Raw genomic sequence first — 15,825 nt, 5'->3', positions numbered from 1 at the left:
TTAGATGGCGTTTTTATCCGTTGATTTTGCCCGGATTGGAAATTTTTTGCGTGATTTCATGTACAGTCTGAAATAAAATAATAGTAACTGTAAGATTAAATTGCAATTTTGCATCAAGTTTCAATTTTGGATCATTTACTAGCTTGGTCCTTATAATTTGAAATGCCATATTTTTATCCTCAATTCATCAATAAACTACTTGCAGGAGATAATCTTTTTCATAGTTTAATTATAATGAAAAGTTATGCAAATAGTTGCTTTTAAATTAAAATGAGGTTGTGTTACGTTGAAATATTTGTTGATTGCTCATTGAAATTTAAGACTCCAATAGATCATTATCGTAGGTTTTTTCTCCTTCAATTTAACAATTTTTTAGGTTTTTTATTTCATTTTTTATTTAAAAATTATTGTGATTTTTTTAATTTAATAGAAAATTAAAATTTATTATTATATAATAACTTAATTAATAAATAAATTTTATTATATAATAAGCCAATAAATAATTTTTAAATTACTTAATAACAAAATTATTATTTAATGTAAAAATAATTTAAGTGTTTTTAATTATTTATTATTTTATTAATATTAAATACTTTGAAATTTTTGTTACATGTAATTTTTAATCAATATCCTTAATGATAATTTTTTTTTTGTTTTAATTTATCTCATTGTCACAATTGTTTTTACATCTAAATGTATATCTTATCAATAATTTTACTTTCATCATTATAATAATTAATCTCACATTAATTATTATTTTTATAACTAAATAGATATTCTATCAATAATTTTATTCTCATTATTACAGTAATTAATTTAATTTCAACTATTATTTTTAATTTCACATTTTATTTGTATATATAAACATTGAAAACAATAGTAATTATGAAATTAGTACTTTAATGATAACATTAAAACTACTAATAAAAATGTGTTTAAGTACAAACCGATGATAAAATTAAGTATAATAGTCTATTATCTCATAAAAAACAATCTATTATCATAATTGAAAGTCTTTTTATTGTTTAAAAATTCTACACTAAAATAATTGATTGTCGCAAGTAGACAGTCAATTGCCCAAAAGTCTGTGACCAGTAGATCTTTCTCTCTTTTAATGAAAAACTAAAATGACAGTGTAGTCGAGAGCTTCCAACCACATCAACAAGGTGATACCCAAATGCATCCCACCATGTAATTGAAGGCTTCAATCCCTTGATTCCATCTTACCTCCAATGTAATGAAATTCAAACCGGCCTTATGTTTTGATTTTTTTTTAAATTTAAAATCATATCCTTTTAAATTAAAATCTCAAATTTTCAACTATTTGGATGTCCTCTTAAAGATCCATAGTTTAACTCAACTCTTACAATTAAATAGATTTTTTTTTTTATAATAGGATTCATTTGATATAAAATAGAGTTAGAAGACAAAAACGAAAGATTTTAAAATACAAAAACAAAACTATAAAAAGATAAAGCTTTTATATATATGTATATATTATGTAAGTAATCTAATATATATATATATATATATATATATATAACATTAACCAAAAGTAATAGAAACTGCTTCTTCAAGAAAAAAGTAAAAGTAAAAGTAGGAAATTTGGCGGAAATGGTAGGACTTAAAGACTATATTACCACAATAAGCCAAGAAAGGGGCCCATAACTCTTTGGACGTGCAATATCGTACGTATGGGTGCAAATTAAAAAAGGTCAAAAAGTTGGGTTGCAGCAAATTGGCTCCAATATTAACTCTTTTTTTTTTTTTTTTTTAAAAGACAAGAGAAGGTACATCTAGGGCTGTAAACGAGCCGAGCCGAGCCGAGTAGTGAGAGGCTCGAGCTCGAGCTCGACTCACAACTCGGGGTTCGATACTCGGCTCGAGCTCGATCGAGTTTTATTTTTCAAGCTCGAGCTCGATTCGTGATCGAATTCGAGCTACTCGAGCTCGCTCGATTAAGCTCGATTAATATGTAAAAATAAGCTCGATTCGTATATTCGACAAAAATTCGATTATTCATGCTCGAACTCGAACTCGAACTCGGACTCGAAATATTTTATTAATTAAAATAATAAAAATATATTTAAATATAAAAGCTCGATTAGGCTCGCGAGCTACTCGAGTCAGATATAATAATACTCGAATTTGGCTCGATTGATAAATCGAGCTACTCGAGCTCGAGCTCGACTCGACAATAATCGAACCGAATTCGAGTTTTTTTCGAATCGAACCCGAGTAGCTTGCGAGTACTAATGTATCATTTACACCCCTAGATACATCCATTGGGATTTTACGCGTAGGCGCACATCACAAGTGAAATTATTATTATTATTATTTTTGGTTTGCCTTTACAGTTTAGTTGAAAATTGCAATACAAAATCGAAGAAGCTTCGCCTAGAAATTGTTCATTCTCTTGTGAGAAATTGTAGGGAACATCATCCAAGATTCCATTCTCGCCCTTTTTTCTTATTTTGACAGGAATAAAGGATATTCTTTCCGTCTCAAATTATTTGAAAGATATTATCTTTTACAAAATTTAAGAACAAAATTTAATTTTAATATATTTAATTTTTTTAAAATTAAAGTTTCCTAACTTTTAATATAAAAAAAATCATAAAAGTAATTTTAAAATATAAAAAGTAAAAATTTTAGATGTTTAAAAAATAAAAAATGACATAATTTTGAAATATTAAAAAAAAAAAGGGACAGAAAGAGTAATAAAAAAGCATAGCATATTTCTTTTCTTGAAAGTAATAATCTCAAACTCCATAGCTAACTTTGATTTTAGAATATATTTCAAAACATCATGAAAATATGAAAAATTGAGATGAAATAGTAAGTTTACTGTAAAAATTCATACTAAATTTATAAGAAATTATCGTTTTGATTTAAAAGTTTTATAAAGTTATTTTATAAAAATTATTTTACTTTACAAATATAGATTTAAGTCTCAATATATACCTTATAATAAATTCATTTAATTTTTCAATGTGAAATTAAGAGCACTAGGAAGGTTAGTGCATTCACCTCAACCATATTTTAGTGATTTAGTCAAAGATCTTTTTAGTTTTTATAATACAAGCTATATATATATATTTATCTTAACTACCTTAAGAAGAATAATGCAATTTGAATGTTATTTTATGTATTTATAAACATTAGCAACTATCTTCAAATGAATTTTCTAATTAATTTTTTTGGTCACTTTGATATTTTGTTTAACAAATTATTTAAACCAAGTTTTTAACTAAATCATAATTTTATCATATTATTAAAGGTTATATAGTAATTGTTAACCTATGTAATGCTTTAGGTTTTATTTTTTTTTTCAAAAGATAATACAAAGAAAAAAAGAAATTAAAACGCAAATAACGCAAAACAAAAATATACACCAAATAATACGTAAAAATTTAAACTCAATTATTTATATCACTTTTTCTTTGTATAGATATTTTTATGGAATAAAGTAAAGAAAGAAAAAGCTATATTCACTGTTCCTTGACCATTTTATTTTTAGCTATCAAATATCATTTGATCTCATTTGATCAATTAGACCATAGATAGATAATTTTGTAATGAAACTTTAAATTAACAAAATTTAAATTAGTTTTAGATTTGAGCTTTAAATATTATTCTATAGAATTTTTTGGCAAAAAAAATTATCTTATGGTTTCTGAAAAAGAGGCTTGTAGTGTTTGAAGACTTTTTTAAACAGGGTCTCAATTGATTAGAAGCAAAGTGATGCTGGAAACTTAAATGAAAAATGAAAGCCCTGTTGCTATCTGTTGAGCTTTGGAGTGTTGAAAACGAAGACTGCTACTTTCCACCATGGATTGTTAGGTGCTAAGTTGGGAATGGGAAGTAATCTTTCAATGGCTTGTTGGAATCATTGGTAGTGTTTGGCTTAAAGTTGTAAGCTGAAAAATGAAAATGAGAGGTGTGATCGAACATTTTGGTCCACCGTGCTTGCTCAAATCCTATTTCACCAAACACCAGCTATGGCATTAAAGCTCAACTTATTCTTATCAGTAAATTTGTTGTAGATTGCCTGTTGCCTCAAATTTCATAAAGGAGAGAATGTCACAAACCATTAGTTTTATTCTCATGCCATATGGACATTGTTCAATTCATGATTGTTCATCAATGTATATCCTCTCTACGATTTTGATTTGCTCTAACTCTACATTACACTTTTTTAACTCCTTTATCATAGAAAAATATAAATGAGCTGTTAGGGGTATTTGGTGGTCAAAAGGATATAGTGATCTTTTTTTATGTCAAAAGCTTTCAGCAGACAACCAATGATAATTTTGTTATTTATGTCGACTTAATATGTTAGATTGATCTGATACAATCAATGCCACATCAGCTTGATACTGTCCTTGTTGTCCCCCAATAATCCCCCATTGCTTACTTATAAATATGAAAGTCTAAACACCATCAAGATAAGTCCTGACTACTCATATTTCTCTTTATTACTCTCATTCCAATCTCATCTCTTCTGATTTGTGTGTCGGAGTGCAAACGCATTGAACACCCATTGCCTTTGCCTCTAACCTCATTCATTTATATCTTTTTAGGATCTGACCCAGAGAACGGAGCTTGACACAAACATTTGGCGCTAGGTAGAGGCCCTTTTCATTCACTAGTCGAGCACGAAGTAATGCTACCAAGGAAGAGAACCCTAAAGGAAGAAGAGAAAGTCGTCCCGATTAGAACAAAAATACACAATGGCCAACATTTAGAATGACCTTTCTCACCACAGACAAGCCTAACTATAAAACAATTTCAAGCCTTGATCGAGTAGATACAGACCCTTAAACAGATGTTGCAAACCATAACCCCACCATAAACTTCAAAGGTGCCCGACCTAATTACCCATAGCCAAGGAACTGCTGTAAGTTAACCAAGCTATAAGAAGCTCAAATCCTCCTCAGCCTCTAGAAAAGAAAAACATAACACTTCAGTTTGCCATTACCCTAATCATAATTCAACACATGCCAAAACTAAAAAATCCAAACAGATACACCGTGAACCCCAACCAAACAAAGACTTGGATGCTCGGATGCAGGCCATGGAAAAAGAGCTAAAAACAAAAGCAATGGCATTTGAAGATGAGTTTAAGTTTCTGAAGACCTTACCTTTCGTTGAAGAAATTGATAGAGCCATGCCTCTTAAGAGGTTCAAAATGTCACCCTTGGAAATTTACGACAGTACTTTTAACCTTTTCGATCATTTAAAATTTTATAAGACTAACATGATGATACAGGGCACTGACAAAGCCCTGAAGTACAAGGGCATGACCACCACTCTGAAGGGCGCAGCTCAATCTTGGTACAGTAGCTTGGAATCAAGGTCAATTATGATATTTAAAGAGCTCAACTATTCTTTTTTTATCTCGATTTGTAAGTAGTTGAAGAGCAAAAAAGATAACTCTAAGTCTGATGTTAATTCACCAAAGTCGTAGTGAATCGTTTAAGAGCTATATCATGCATTTTAACGTGGAGGCTCTACAAGTTAAAGACCTAAAGCAAACGATCGTTGTGGTTGCCCTAACAAGTGGACTCACCGATAAATAGTACCACATAAAGCTAACCTTATTATTATAACCACCTAAAACTTTGGCTAATATCTTGTTGATAGCTAAGAAATATATAAATGTCGAAGCTATAATAAAAAACAACCAAGATAAGGGAGGTTCATCTCCCCTCCTTAGGGGTTAAAGTGAGAGAGGTTTATCTCTCCTCTTCGATCATAAGAAAGGCAAGGATTTTTATAATTTTTTCTCGATAGGGATATGACATAAGGCTAAAAACCCCAGTGGATAAATGAATCACACTACATTGAATACCTTTTGAGAGAAGATTTTGGTACAAATTAAAAGAAACCCTGATCTCAGATAGTCAAAACCATTGAGATAGAACACAAAAAAAAAAACTCGACCAAAAGATATGCCTTTCATAAGGATATAAGCCATAATATTGAAGATTATGTCAACTTAAAAAATGAGATCGAAGCCTAATAAAGAGAAATCAGTTAAAATATTTGTAGAGCAAAGGAGATAGGGCGAACCTAAAACAAATTATAGATGAGATCGAAGAGAGCCTACCCAAGATAGAGAGATAAGGCTAAAAAATGAAAGAAAAGAAGTTCGAGGAGATGAATCGATTCAAAAATTGTCTAAACTGATAACAATAAGCCAATCACCAGGGTGATTAATGTGATCATTGGAGGTAGTTTCATTTTGACCAAAAAAAAGTTTAATATAGGAATGGTCATAGTAATAAGCACCTAAAAAAAGATTGAAGAGACGAACCGATCTTATTTAGTTTAAAAGATCTTGAAGGAATCCAGCATCTATATAACGATGCTATAGTGATCATGATCAACATATACAACTATATAGTTAAGAGAATCTTGTTTGATAATAAAAGTTTGATTGACGTCATGTATTACGACACCATGAAAAAAATAAGAATAAGTGAAGACCAGCTACAACTAATTACTATAGTGCTAATAGAATTTGAGAATGAATAGGTATCGATAAAAGAAACAATTAAGTTACTGATCTCTTTGGGGATAGAACCAAAGACTATTACCTCGATTATAAAATTTATGGTAATCGATATCTCATCCATCTAAAACATGATATTAGGTCGACTTAGCCAATTTATTATGCCGCTTATAGGCTTAACTCCCTATCTGAAAGTGAAATTTTCAACACTTAATTGAATTGAAAAGGTTAAGAGAAATCAGTCTATGGCACAACAGTGTTGTGTAACCACAATGAATAGGAGGATTGAGAAGTAGGCTGAAAGTTTGACCAAGAGTAAAAGTACTAAGAAAGAGCAAATAATAGAGGCCAATAAAAAGTAAGAAGCCACAGGTAAGAACATAAAACGTAAGACTAACTTGATAGCATTGCACTTTTAAACTGTTTTGAGCTTTTAAGCCTTAGAAAAAAGAAAACTTTTGTTTTATTTTTTAAATTTTTGTTGAAGTAACTCCAAAGATGACCGAGCTCTTAAATCGATATGAACAACTATATATCAGTTAGACTGAGCTAATAGGTCTATCAAAGTACAATATAAAATGAAAAATACATACCAATTTCATGACATATATATTCAACAAGTCATTAACAACATACTAATCATTATGTCGGGATCTAATTTTACAAGAAATAGTCTCGACCTAATCGAATAAAAAAATAATTAACTAAAGACCAAACTCGGATGAAAGCTAACTTAAGCCAATCGAAGATCTAGTAGCCATATTGTTTTGGGATAGCGTTTTCAAAAAACATATGTAGATCAAAATCAAACTTTAACATAAGGATCAGTTAATCAAACTTCTGAGAGATGATGTAGACTTATTTGCTTAGACATCATCTGATATACTCAAGATTGATACTGAAGTGATGGTCTATAGGCTGCATGTTAATCTTGAGGTAAAATTAATTTGATAGAAGAAGAAAATCTTTACCTTAGAAAGACAAAGGGCTATCGAAAAAAAGTCTGACAAATTACTGCAAGTAGGCTTTATCAGGGAAATGTACTACTTTAAGTGGATAGCCAAAGTGATCATGGTTAAAAAGTACCATAAAAAATAGAAGATATATGTTAACTTTATCAATCTCAACAAAGCATGTCTCAAAGATAGCTTTTCTCTCTCTAGCATAGATCAATTGATGGACGACAGTACCGAGCATAACCTCTTCAACTTTATGGATGCCTATTTAAGTTACAATCAAATTGAAATACTAAGGAACAATGAAAAAATATAGCTTTTATCATTGAAAAAAACTTTTATTATTACAAAGTAGTGCCTTTTGGATTAAAGAATGCAATGGCGACCTATCAAAGGCTGATGAACAAAGTGTTTAAAAATCAGATCGATTGCAACATGAAAGTATATATGAATGATATGATAATCAAAAGTAAAAGCTTGATCGAACATTTGAAAAACCTTAGCGAGACTTTTAATACCTTGATAAAATATAATATAAGGCTTAACTCAAGCAAATATACCTTCGAAGTTATGTCGAGTAAGTTCTTCCATTACTTGATCAACTAAAGAGGGATGAGATGAATCCAGGAAGGGTTCAGGCAATTTTAAACATGAAGGCGTTACCTTGGTAAAAAACGTATAGACGTTAATTGGCAAAATAGTCACTTTAAGTCGATTTATGTCCAGGTTGGTAGAACAATGTCTGCCATTTTTCAAAATTCTAAAAAATATCTTTGACTTTAGAGACTCTTTAATGTCAAAAAGTTTTTTAAAAACTCAAAGAGTTATCATATTTTTCAACTATTCTATCTAAGCTAAAACTTAATGAGATATTGCACTTATATATAACCACTACGGATCAAGCCTTCAGTTTAGTTCTGACCTAAGAAAAAGAAAGAAAGTAAAGATCGGTTTATTTTGTGAGCAAGGTATTGGCAAGGCTAAAAATCAACTACAATGACATAAAAAAATTAGCTTATGTAGTTTTCACTTCAATCATGAAACTTAGGGCATATTTACAAGCCCACACGATCTACGTGCTAACCGATCAACCACTGAAACACATCTTATGGAAGCTAGAAATGTTAGGTAGGTTAATTAAATGGGTAGTAGAACTCAGCGAGTTCGATTTGCATATACTACCTAGGTTGATGAAATCTTAGGTGCTAGCGAACTTTATTGTAAAGCTCACCCAGTCTAACTTGAAAAATAACCTGAGTAAAAGAAAAAAACCTTGAATAAGAAAAATTGAAAGCTTTATGTCAATGGATTAGTCACGAACCATAACAGAGAAGTTGACCTTATTCTAATCAGCTTAGAAGGGCTACAGTATCTATACACCTTGAGATTTAAGTTCAAGGCATCTAATAATGAGGCAAAGTATGATGCATTGATAGCTGGTCTAAGATTAGCAATCGAGTTGAATGTTTAATACATAACTATATATAATGATTCTCAGTTAGTGGTCAACCAAATCAATGGAAAGTTCAGAGCTTGAGAAGAGAGAATCCAAAAATACCTAGATAAAGCAGTTACCCTGGTGGTCGATTTTACCAATGTCAAAATAAAAAAAATATCAAGGTAACAAAATTCACTAGCAAACTTCTTATCGAAGTTGACTTTAGAAATAACAATTAAAAGTTTAAATTAAGTCTTAGTAGAAGAATTGACACACAAAAGCACCGAAGATAAGCTCGTAGGCTAGATAATAAGAAAAAACCTGGATAATATCAATTAAGATGTACCTGACCACAAGAGCATAACTAGAGAATAGAAGCTAAGCAAGGCATTAACGAGAAAGGCTTTTTGGTACACAATGATTAAGGAAAAATTATACAGAAGATATTTTAGTCTACCTTATTTAAGATATATTGACGAGGAAGAAATAAAATATGTTCTGTGAGAAATTCATGAAAGAATATGTGGAAGCCATCTCGAACCTCAGCCATTAGCCTACAAAGTACTTAGATAAGGCTATTATTAGCCCATTATAAAAAAGGATGCAACTGAACTAGTAAAGAGATATGATAGTGTCAGAGGTTTATCTATGTGAAACATTTCCCCTTAATCGAGCTCACCCCCATTATCAACCTGTGACCCTTCATGCAGTGAAAAATAAATGTCTTTGAACATTTCACTTCGACATAGGTAAGAAGAAATTTATCTTAGTAGTAGTAGATTACTGCATAAATGGGTTAAAGTCGAGGGCTTGGCCACTACTACAAAAGCCTAAGTGAAGAAGTTTGTGTAGAAGAATATAGTTTATAGGTTTGGCTTACCTCAGTCCATAATAACGGATAATGGCAAACAATTTGAAAACCCAAGGTTTAAGGAATAATGTTCAAACCTTTACATCGATATGAGATTTATATTGGTTACCTATCCTCAGTCTAATGGATAGATCGAAGCGGTGAACAAGACAATATTATAAGCCTTGAAGAATAGATTAGATGTTGCAAAGAGAAGGTAGGTCGATGAGCTACCAGGGGTATTATGAGCCCTAAAGATAACCATAGAGGTACCAATAAGTGAAACTCCATTCTACTTGACTTTTAAAACAGAGGTTGTGGTACCTGTTAAGATTGACCTTCTAAGCTTGAGGGTCCAACTATGATTAAAAGAAAGAAATGAGAAAACATTTAGGGTCGACTTAGACTTTATAAAAAAATAGAGAGATATAGCCCTAACACGGATAGTAGCTTATCGGTAAAAATGTCTGGTTATTATAATAAAAAGGTTTAATATAAGCACATCAGAAAGGGCCATCTAATACTTAAAAAAATTAAAGCCTCAAGATTAAATGATCAAGGTAGCAAATTAGCCCCTACCTAAGAAAGATCATGTGTAGTTAAAGAGATCATCCATGATGCGACTTACAAACTACATGATATGAATGGCAACATAATTCTAAGAACATGGAATGTAAATAATTTAAAGGTTTATTATCACTAGCTTTATCTAAACTTAGCTTACACTTGTAATTTATACTTGAATATAGAAATCAAATTTCGTTCAACAAGTTTACGTATAATCGATGTAACAAAATTCGACTTAAAATTTCTTTAGTTAACCTTGCTCAAATTTTTTTAACCATGCTTAAGTTACTTTAATTTGAGTAATTAAGTAAATTTTTAGTTCATCTAACCGCGCTTGAACTTTTTTGATTAACCGTACTTAAACTCATATGAATAAAGACAACATTATAATAACAAAACTAAACTGAAACTTATATTGAACTAAATAAAAGTTTCTATATGATTTTTATTAAGTATAATTTGTTAAGTACAAAAGATGTCATTCGAAACATTCATGTCTAAGGTCATTACAAAAACTAATCTCATACATTGACAAAAATTTATAAAAGTTAAAAATAAAAAAATCACGTGTTAGCAACATCAGTATCAAGAGCAATAGCAGTAGCAGCATCTTCATTAATAAAAGTAACAGTGACAACTTCAACCTTTTCAGCCTCTTTCATTTTATGCTCAAACCCCAAAACTACCTCAAGTTTGATGTTCATAACCTCATCATCATCATTTTTTTCATTCTCGAGTCGATTTGAAAAAAGCCTCGATCTGATATTGTTAATGTCATTGAGGTTGAGATAGGAAAATTTAAATTACACCTCATCTTTGGTCAAGCTAAAGGCATGAGCACTTTTTTCTTAGAGAACTTCACCTTTAGTTAGAGAAGTTTGTTGAAAATTTTCTCGATAGATTTTTTTTTTAGATATTCTCTTTCACTTTTCATGGCCTCTAGCTCAAACCTCAGCCTTACTATCTCGGTCTAAGTATCATTGAGTTTAAGCTTGACTTACTCCCTCATCAAATTAGCTAAGGCCTTGTCAACTAAAACGACCACCATCTTTGCTATCAGCTCATCATTCCTCTTTCTCTGCTTGACCTTCTTCTTATGGGATACACAGAGGTTTGGCCTGACATTGCCCAGTGCATTTGAGCTTTTCTTATGCTTTTTAGTCAAGATACCACGTATTTTTCAACCTTGAAAATGTGGGCCATAGCAAGATAGACGTAATGAAGGGCATAACTGGTGTTGTCCAGGGGCTCAAAAGGGAATTTTTGTTAGACTGCATAAAACAAACTCAAACTTAGTAAAATAAAGAATAATGATAAAATCTAGCTGAAGTCAGACAATACTTACTGAAATGAGTGACTGCGACTTTAAAAAACCTTCTCGCCACGTCAAGGTTTTTGGTAGGGTTATCATTAGGGGCATACTCCAACCTCGTCAAGATTTTCTCTGAGTTGGGTCTCAGTACCTTGGCTTCGAGGTTCTATAAAGTGGAATAAAAGACTTTCACTTTTGGTCTTTTAGTAAGAAAATAAGCTTGTGTTGAGGAGAGGTCCCGACCAACCCTAGTTTTTTTTTTTTTAGTTACGGAAGAGCACTACACAGAAGGGTTAACAACCTTATCCCCTCACAAGATGGGGCCTTAAGCTGAATTTTCTTTTAGCCTTTTTTAGGCTTAGAGGCATCCTAGTACAAGGCAAAGTCAAACTCATCGTTGGTAGACATCTCTATAAAGTCGAGCTAATAGTTAGATAAAAATCATATCAAAATAGAATCTTACCAAGTTATTATAGACTTACCCCAGTATTTTATCTCATTTATTACTTTAGGAGAGGTCAGCTTGTGGGCATCAATAACAAGCTCTTTTTTATAAGTGTACTTCATTATTTTATCCTAATCTGATAAATTCAAAATGAAGAGAGCCATTAGTGCTTCCACAAAAATGTCGGGCGCACTTTTTATTTCTCAAGCCTCAATCTCGGCAGTGACTTTGACCTTAGATTGACTATCTTTATTTATTTTTTATTTTTGAAGACAAAGAAAGAGCAATTTTCAATTCTTTATTGAGCTCAGACAATCGACGAACAGTTTTTTATTAGGCTAAGTTGTCACATAATATCACCTTCTATCACTGGGGAGAGTTTTAATAGAAAAAAATTTTCTAAATAGAGAGAAAGAAAGAAAGATGTTTAGGTATTGACAAAAAATGATAAAAATAACTATGTACCAAATGGAGTAGGAGTGAACTGGGTAATAGTCAAATTGTAAGAATTAAAAATTGAAACAAATAAAAAGTGAAGTGAAAATCTCATACCGACCACGAAAGAATCATAATATACATAAAGCCGATGTGGCTCTAGCTTATCAGTAAGTCGATCTGAAAAGTTTAACATTATTATATTGTACCCTTTTATGAGAAAAAGAAATGTTATTGTCAAAGTGTGGACATGATGAGCTAAACACATGTTAGAATAATCTTCAAGATTTGTGCTGCCCTTCAGTTCACTTCTCATGTCATTGAAGATCATACTGAGGTTACAGGGAGTATATACAGGGACCTCGACCAGTTCGTTCTGCTTTACAAGATTCACTTCCTCCCTATTACTTTCTTCAGCCAAGGTGTTTGCTCCTATTCCTCTTTGGAACCCTCCTCATCGCTAGAATCTTTACCCCTAAAAGACTTTGACTCCTGAACAAAAGTAGTATTCCAAAGTTAAACTGTGACTGAGAGCAACTCAACTTCGAAGGAAAAAAGGCAAGGTGGAGACCTTTCAAGAGAAGAATTAATATAAACAAAAATTAACTGAGGGGAAATAGAAGTGACAATGGAAGCAACAATAAGTGGAAGAGTAGAAATTAAAAAAAATTGATGAGATTGAAGCCTAGAAAGGGAAACAACCGCAGATGAATGAAGGTTAATAATATAAGATGGCCAACTTGAGAGATGGGAAAATGTGGTGGGTTTTGTAGGTCGAAGTCTCTTTGAGCATATAACTCTTTTGTGCTCAAGACTTGTTCTCCTCTTGCTCGAGCATTTTTTTTTTGTTTTGTTGTTGTCCTTCTTCAAAAATTGAGTTGAACCACAAGGCCATTCTTTCATAATTATGGCTCTCGATGAATGGTGGAATCAGATCGTCATCATCCTACCTAAGTTGACCTCCCCTAGGTTTTACCCTGAAACTCATGGCTTTTTTAGAACTTATATTAGAAAACATGGTTAAGAATACATACAAAAAAAAAAACAAAGAAAACTTTAAGGCTAGAAGGAAAGCTTTTGAGATTGAAAAATTCAGATTGAACTAAGAGCAAAGAAAACAAAAAGGTGAAAAATGAAAGCCTTAATAGCCCTTTATATAATCGCACCACATATCAGATGAGCAGGACAGACTGCGCCACATGTTAGCTTGAAAAATGGAAGATGTCTTTTCGTTCCCCCTCTTTAAATTTTTTTCGCTTAGACTATCTCTCTTCTCATTTAATACCATGGATTGGCCAAATTGGATGAATCCTAAGTCAGACCGAACAACTCCATAGGGTAGATTGGACGCTTAGTTTGCCATCGAAGTTCAAAGTAGAGACTTGAATCTAAACTCTTAAAATACAATACCAGTATCATGTCGACTAAATGAACTCCCATGTTAACCTTGGACCATCCTAAACAATTATCACTTTGACAACCTTCAAAATGATTATGCACTCAACCTAAGACACACACGCAAGATCAGACAACCACAAGGTCGGACTAGGGCTCAAACCTAGTTGTCTCCTAATATCGATCTCCTTCTATGACGTCGGCTTTGAAGAATCAAATTTCACATCATTTTCTTTTGCTTACTTGCCTTATATTGAGTGCATCGATCATACATTCAACAGTTTAATACTCAGATTACTTAATATGAAGACAGAGTGTTAGGGGTATTTAATAATCAAAAGGGTATAATAGTTTTTTTTCATATTACAAGCCATTAGCAAGCAACTAGAGATAATTATGTCATTTATGCATATTTGATATGTCAAGTTAGTTTGACACAATCAGTGCTATATCATCTTGGTATTATTCTTATTATCTCCTAATGATCCTTTATTATTTATTTATAAATATAAAGATTCAAATATCATCAAGATAAGTCTAAACTACTCTTATTTTTTTTTATTACTCTTTTTTCAATTTTATCGCTTTTAACTTGTGCGTCAAACTATAAACACAAAATACACCTATACTCTTTACCTCTAATCGTCCGTTCTCTATCTTTCCACATCTCAGCTCGGCACAAGAGCTATATTTCATTAGTAAATATCTGTCATCAAATGCCATCTGTTACAAGTTTAATTGGTTTGAAAAAGATAGACATGACGGGAATGAGAGAACCCATACCAACACATCTTCCAAACACAATTAATAATAATGCCATAAGAAAAGGGAAACAAAAAGGATACCTATACTAATAGTCATCTACTTTACCAAATTCACATGAATATTAGGAAGCTAGAAACGAACCCCTAAGTCCAAACCCTCACTTTAAGTACTGCAACAAATCATTCATCCAAAAATGCAGTCCATGTTAAACCTTCATCCAATTTATGGTCTTCCTCTCTGTGTTTCTGGCGTCACCCAACGTTTCATCCTCTCTGAAGAGTACACTAATTTCAAATTTCTCTCTCTTTTTTTTCTTTCTCTTTTTCCTTTTTGTAATTGTTAAATGTATTTTCTAGTTGCCTGGTGTTTCAAAATAATTGTTCTTTTTGCTTTCTTACCTTGCTTATTTTGTTGAGTAGGATGGCAGATCATGACCGCAGAAGGGAGGCCATGAAAAAGCAAAGATCAAGAGCCATTGAGAGTCTGCATGCAAATCAAGAAATGGGTGTGCAAGAAAACTTTGAAAGAGTGGTAGAAGAGATCATGAAAGCTGAAGTTGATGGAGATGGAGCTATCGTTTTGCAGGATCTCTCCTGCAGTTGCTTGGCTTATACAACAAAAGCTGCATAATTTAGCCAATAAAACTACTATTTCTAGGCATGATTTGCCATTAGAATTTTAGTTTCTAACTAAATATTTATATGGTCTTCAGTTAGATTTGGACTTCCCTTTGGTTCTTCTGTTTGTTTCCCTTATGTGATCTTAAATGAATTTTTATTCAATTCACTAAAAAAAAAGAAAGTTGATCTTTTCTTCTTGTTGTTTTGTGGTTTCGGACTGATTATATAATTAGAAATGTACAAATTGTGTTACCAAATTTTCCTTCTTGCCAAACAAAAATAATTCCTGAAACTAAGGCACGCTTAACAATATATCTGCCACTTTCTTCTCAGCTCACTCTAAGCTTACCATTAAGTTAGAAATATAGAGATGCGTATGCTATATGCTTTTGATCGCATAAATTTGAGGTTCATATTTTCCAAGCAGAGCGCACTAGCGAATTGATTGCTTTAAAAGCTTGTTACCAACTCAAGGGATGAAGACGAACAATATTGTTGGATAAGACGATGGAGGAATAATGCAGA

General features: G+C 31.8%; 1 protein-coding gene across 1 annotated transcript; it reads left to right on the top strand.

The window, feature by feature from the left end:
• Positions 1-14,748: 14,748 nt before the first annotated feature.
• Positions 14,749-15,492, top strand: LOC149518391 (uncharacterized). Its single transcript, XM_089763334.1, has 2 exons — positions 14,749-14,959; positions 15,100-15,492. Exons 1-2 carry the CDS (start codon positions 14,874-14,876, stop codon positions 15,308-15,310), a joined length of 297 nt encoding a protein of 98 aa, XP_089619460.1. The 5' UTR covers positions 14,749-14,873; the 3' UTR covers positions 15,311-15,492.
• Positions 15,493-15,825: the final 333 nt, after the last annotated feature.

This window comes from Durio zibethinus, chromosome 6 (genome assembly GCF_047325235.1).
Source record: "Durio zibethinus cultivar Kanyao isolate XHJ-2024 chromosome 6, ASM4732523v1, whole genome shotgun sequence".
NCBI lineage: Eukaryota > Viridiplantae > Streptophyta > Magnoliopsida > Malvales > Malvaceae > Durio > Durio zibethinus.
Note: the sequence above shows the minus strand (reverse complement) of the source record. Positions and strands in the feature narration are given on the sequence as shown.

Bases quoted from the DNA above. Each gene is read 5' to 3' on its own strand.
- LOC149518391 (XM_089763334.1), top strand. From the start codon at position 14,874: ATGCAGTCCATGTTAAACCTTCATCCAATTTATGGTCTTCCTCTCTGT. The intron at 14,960-15,099 runs GTACACTAATTT...TTTGTTGAGTAG, and splicing joins CGTTTCATCCTCTCTGAAGA to GATGGCAGATCATGACCGCA.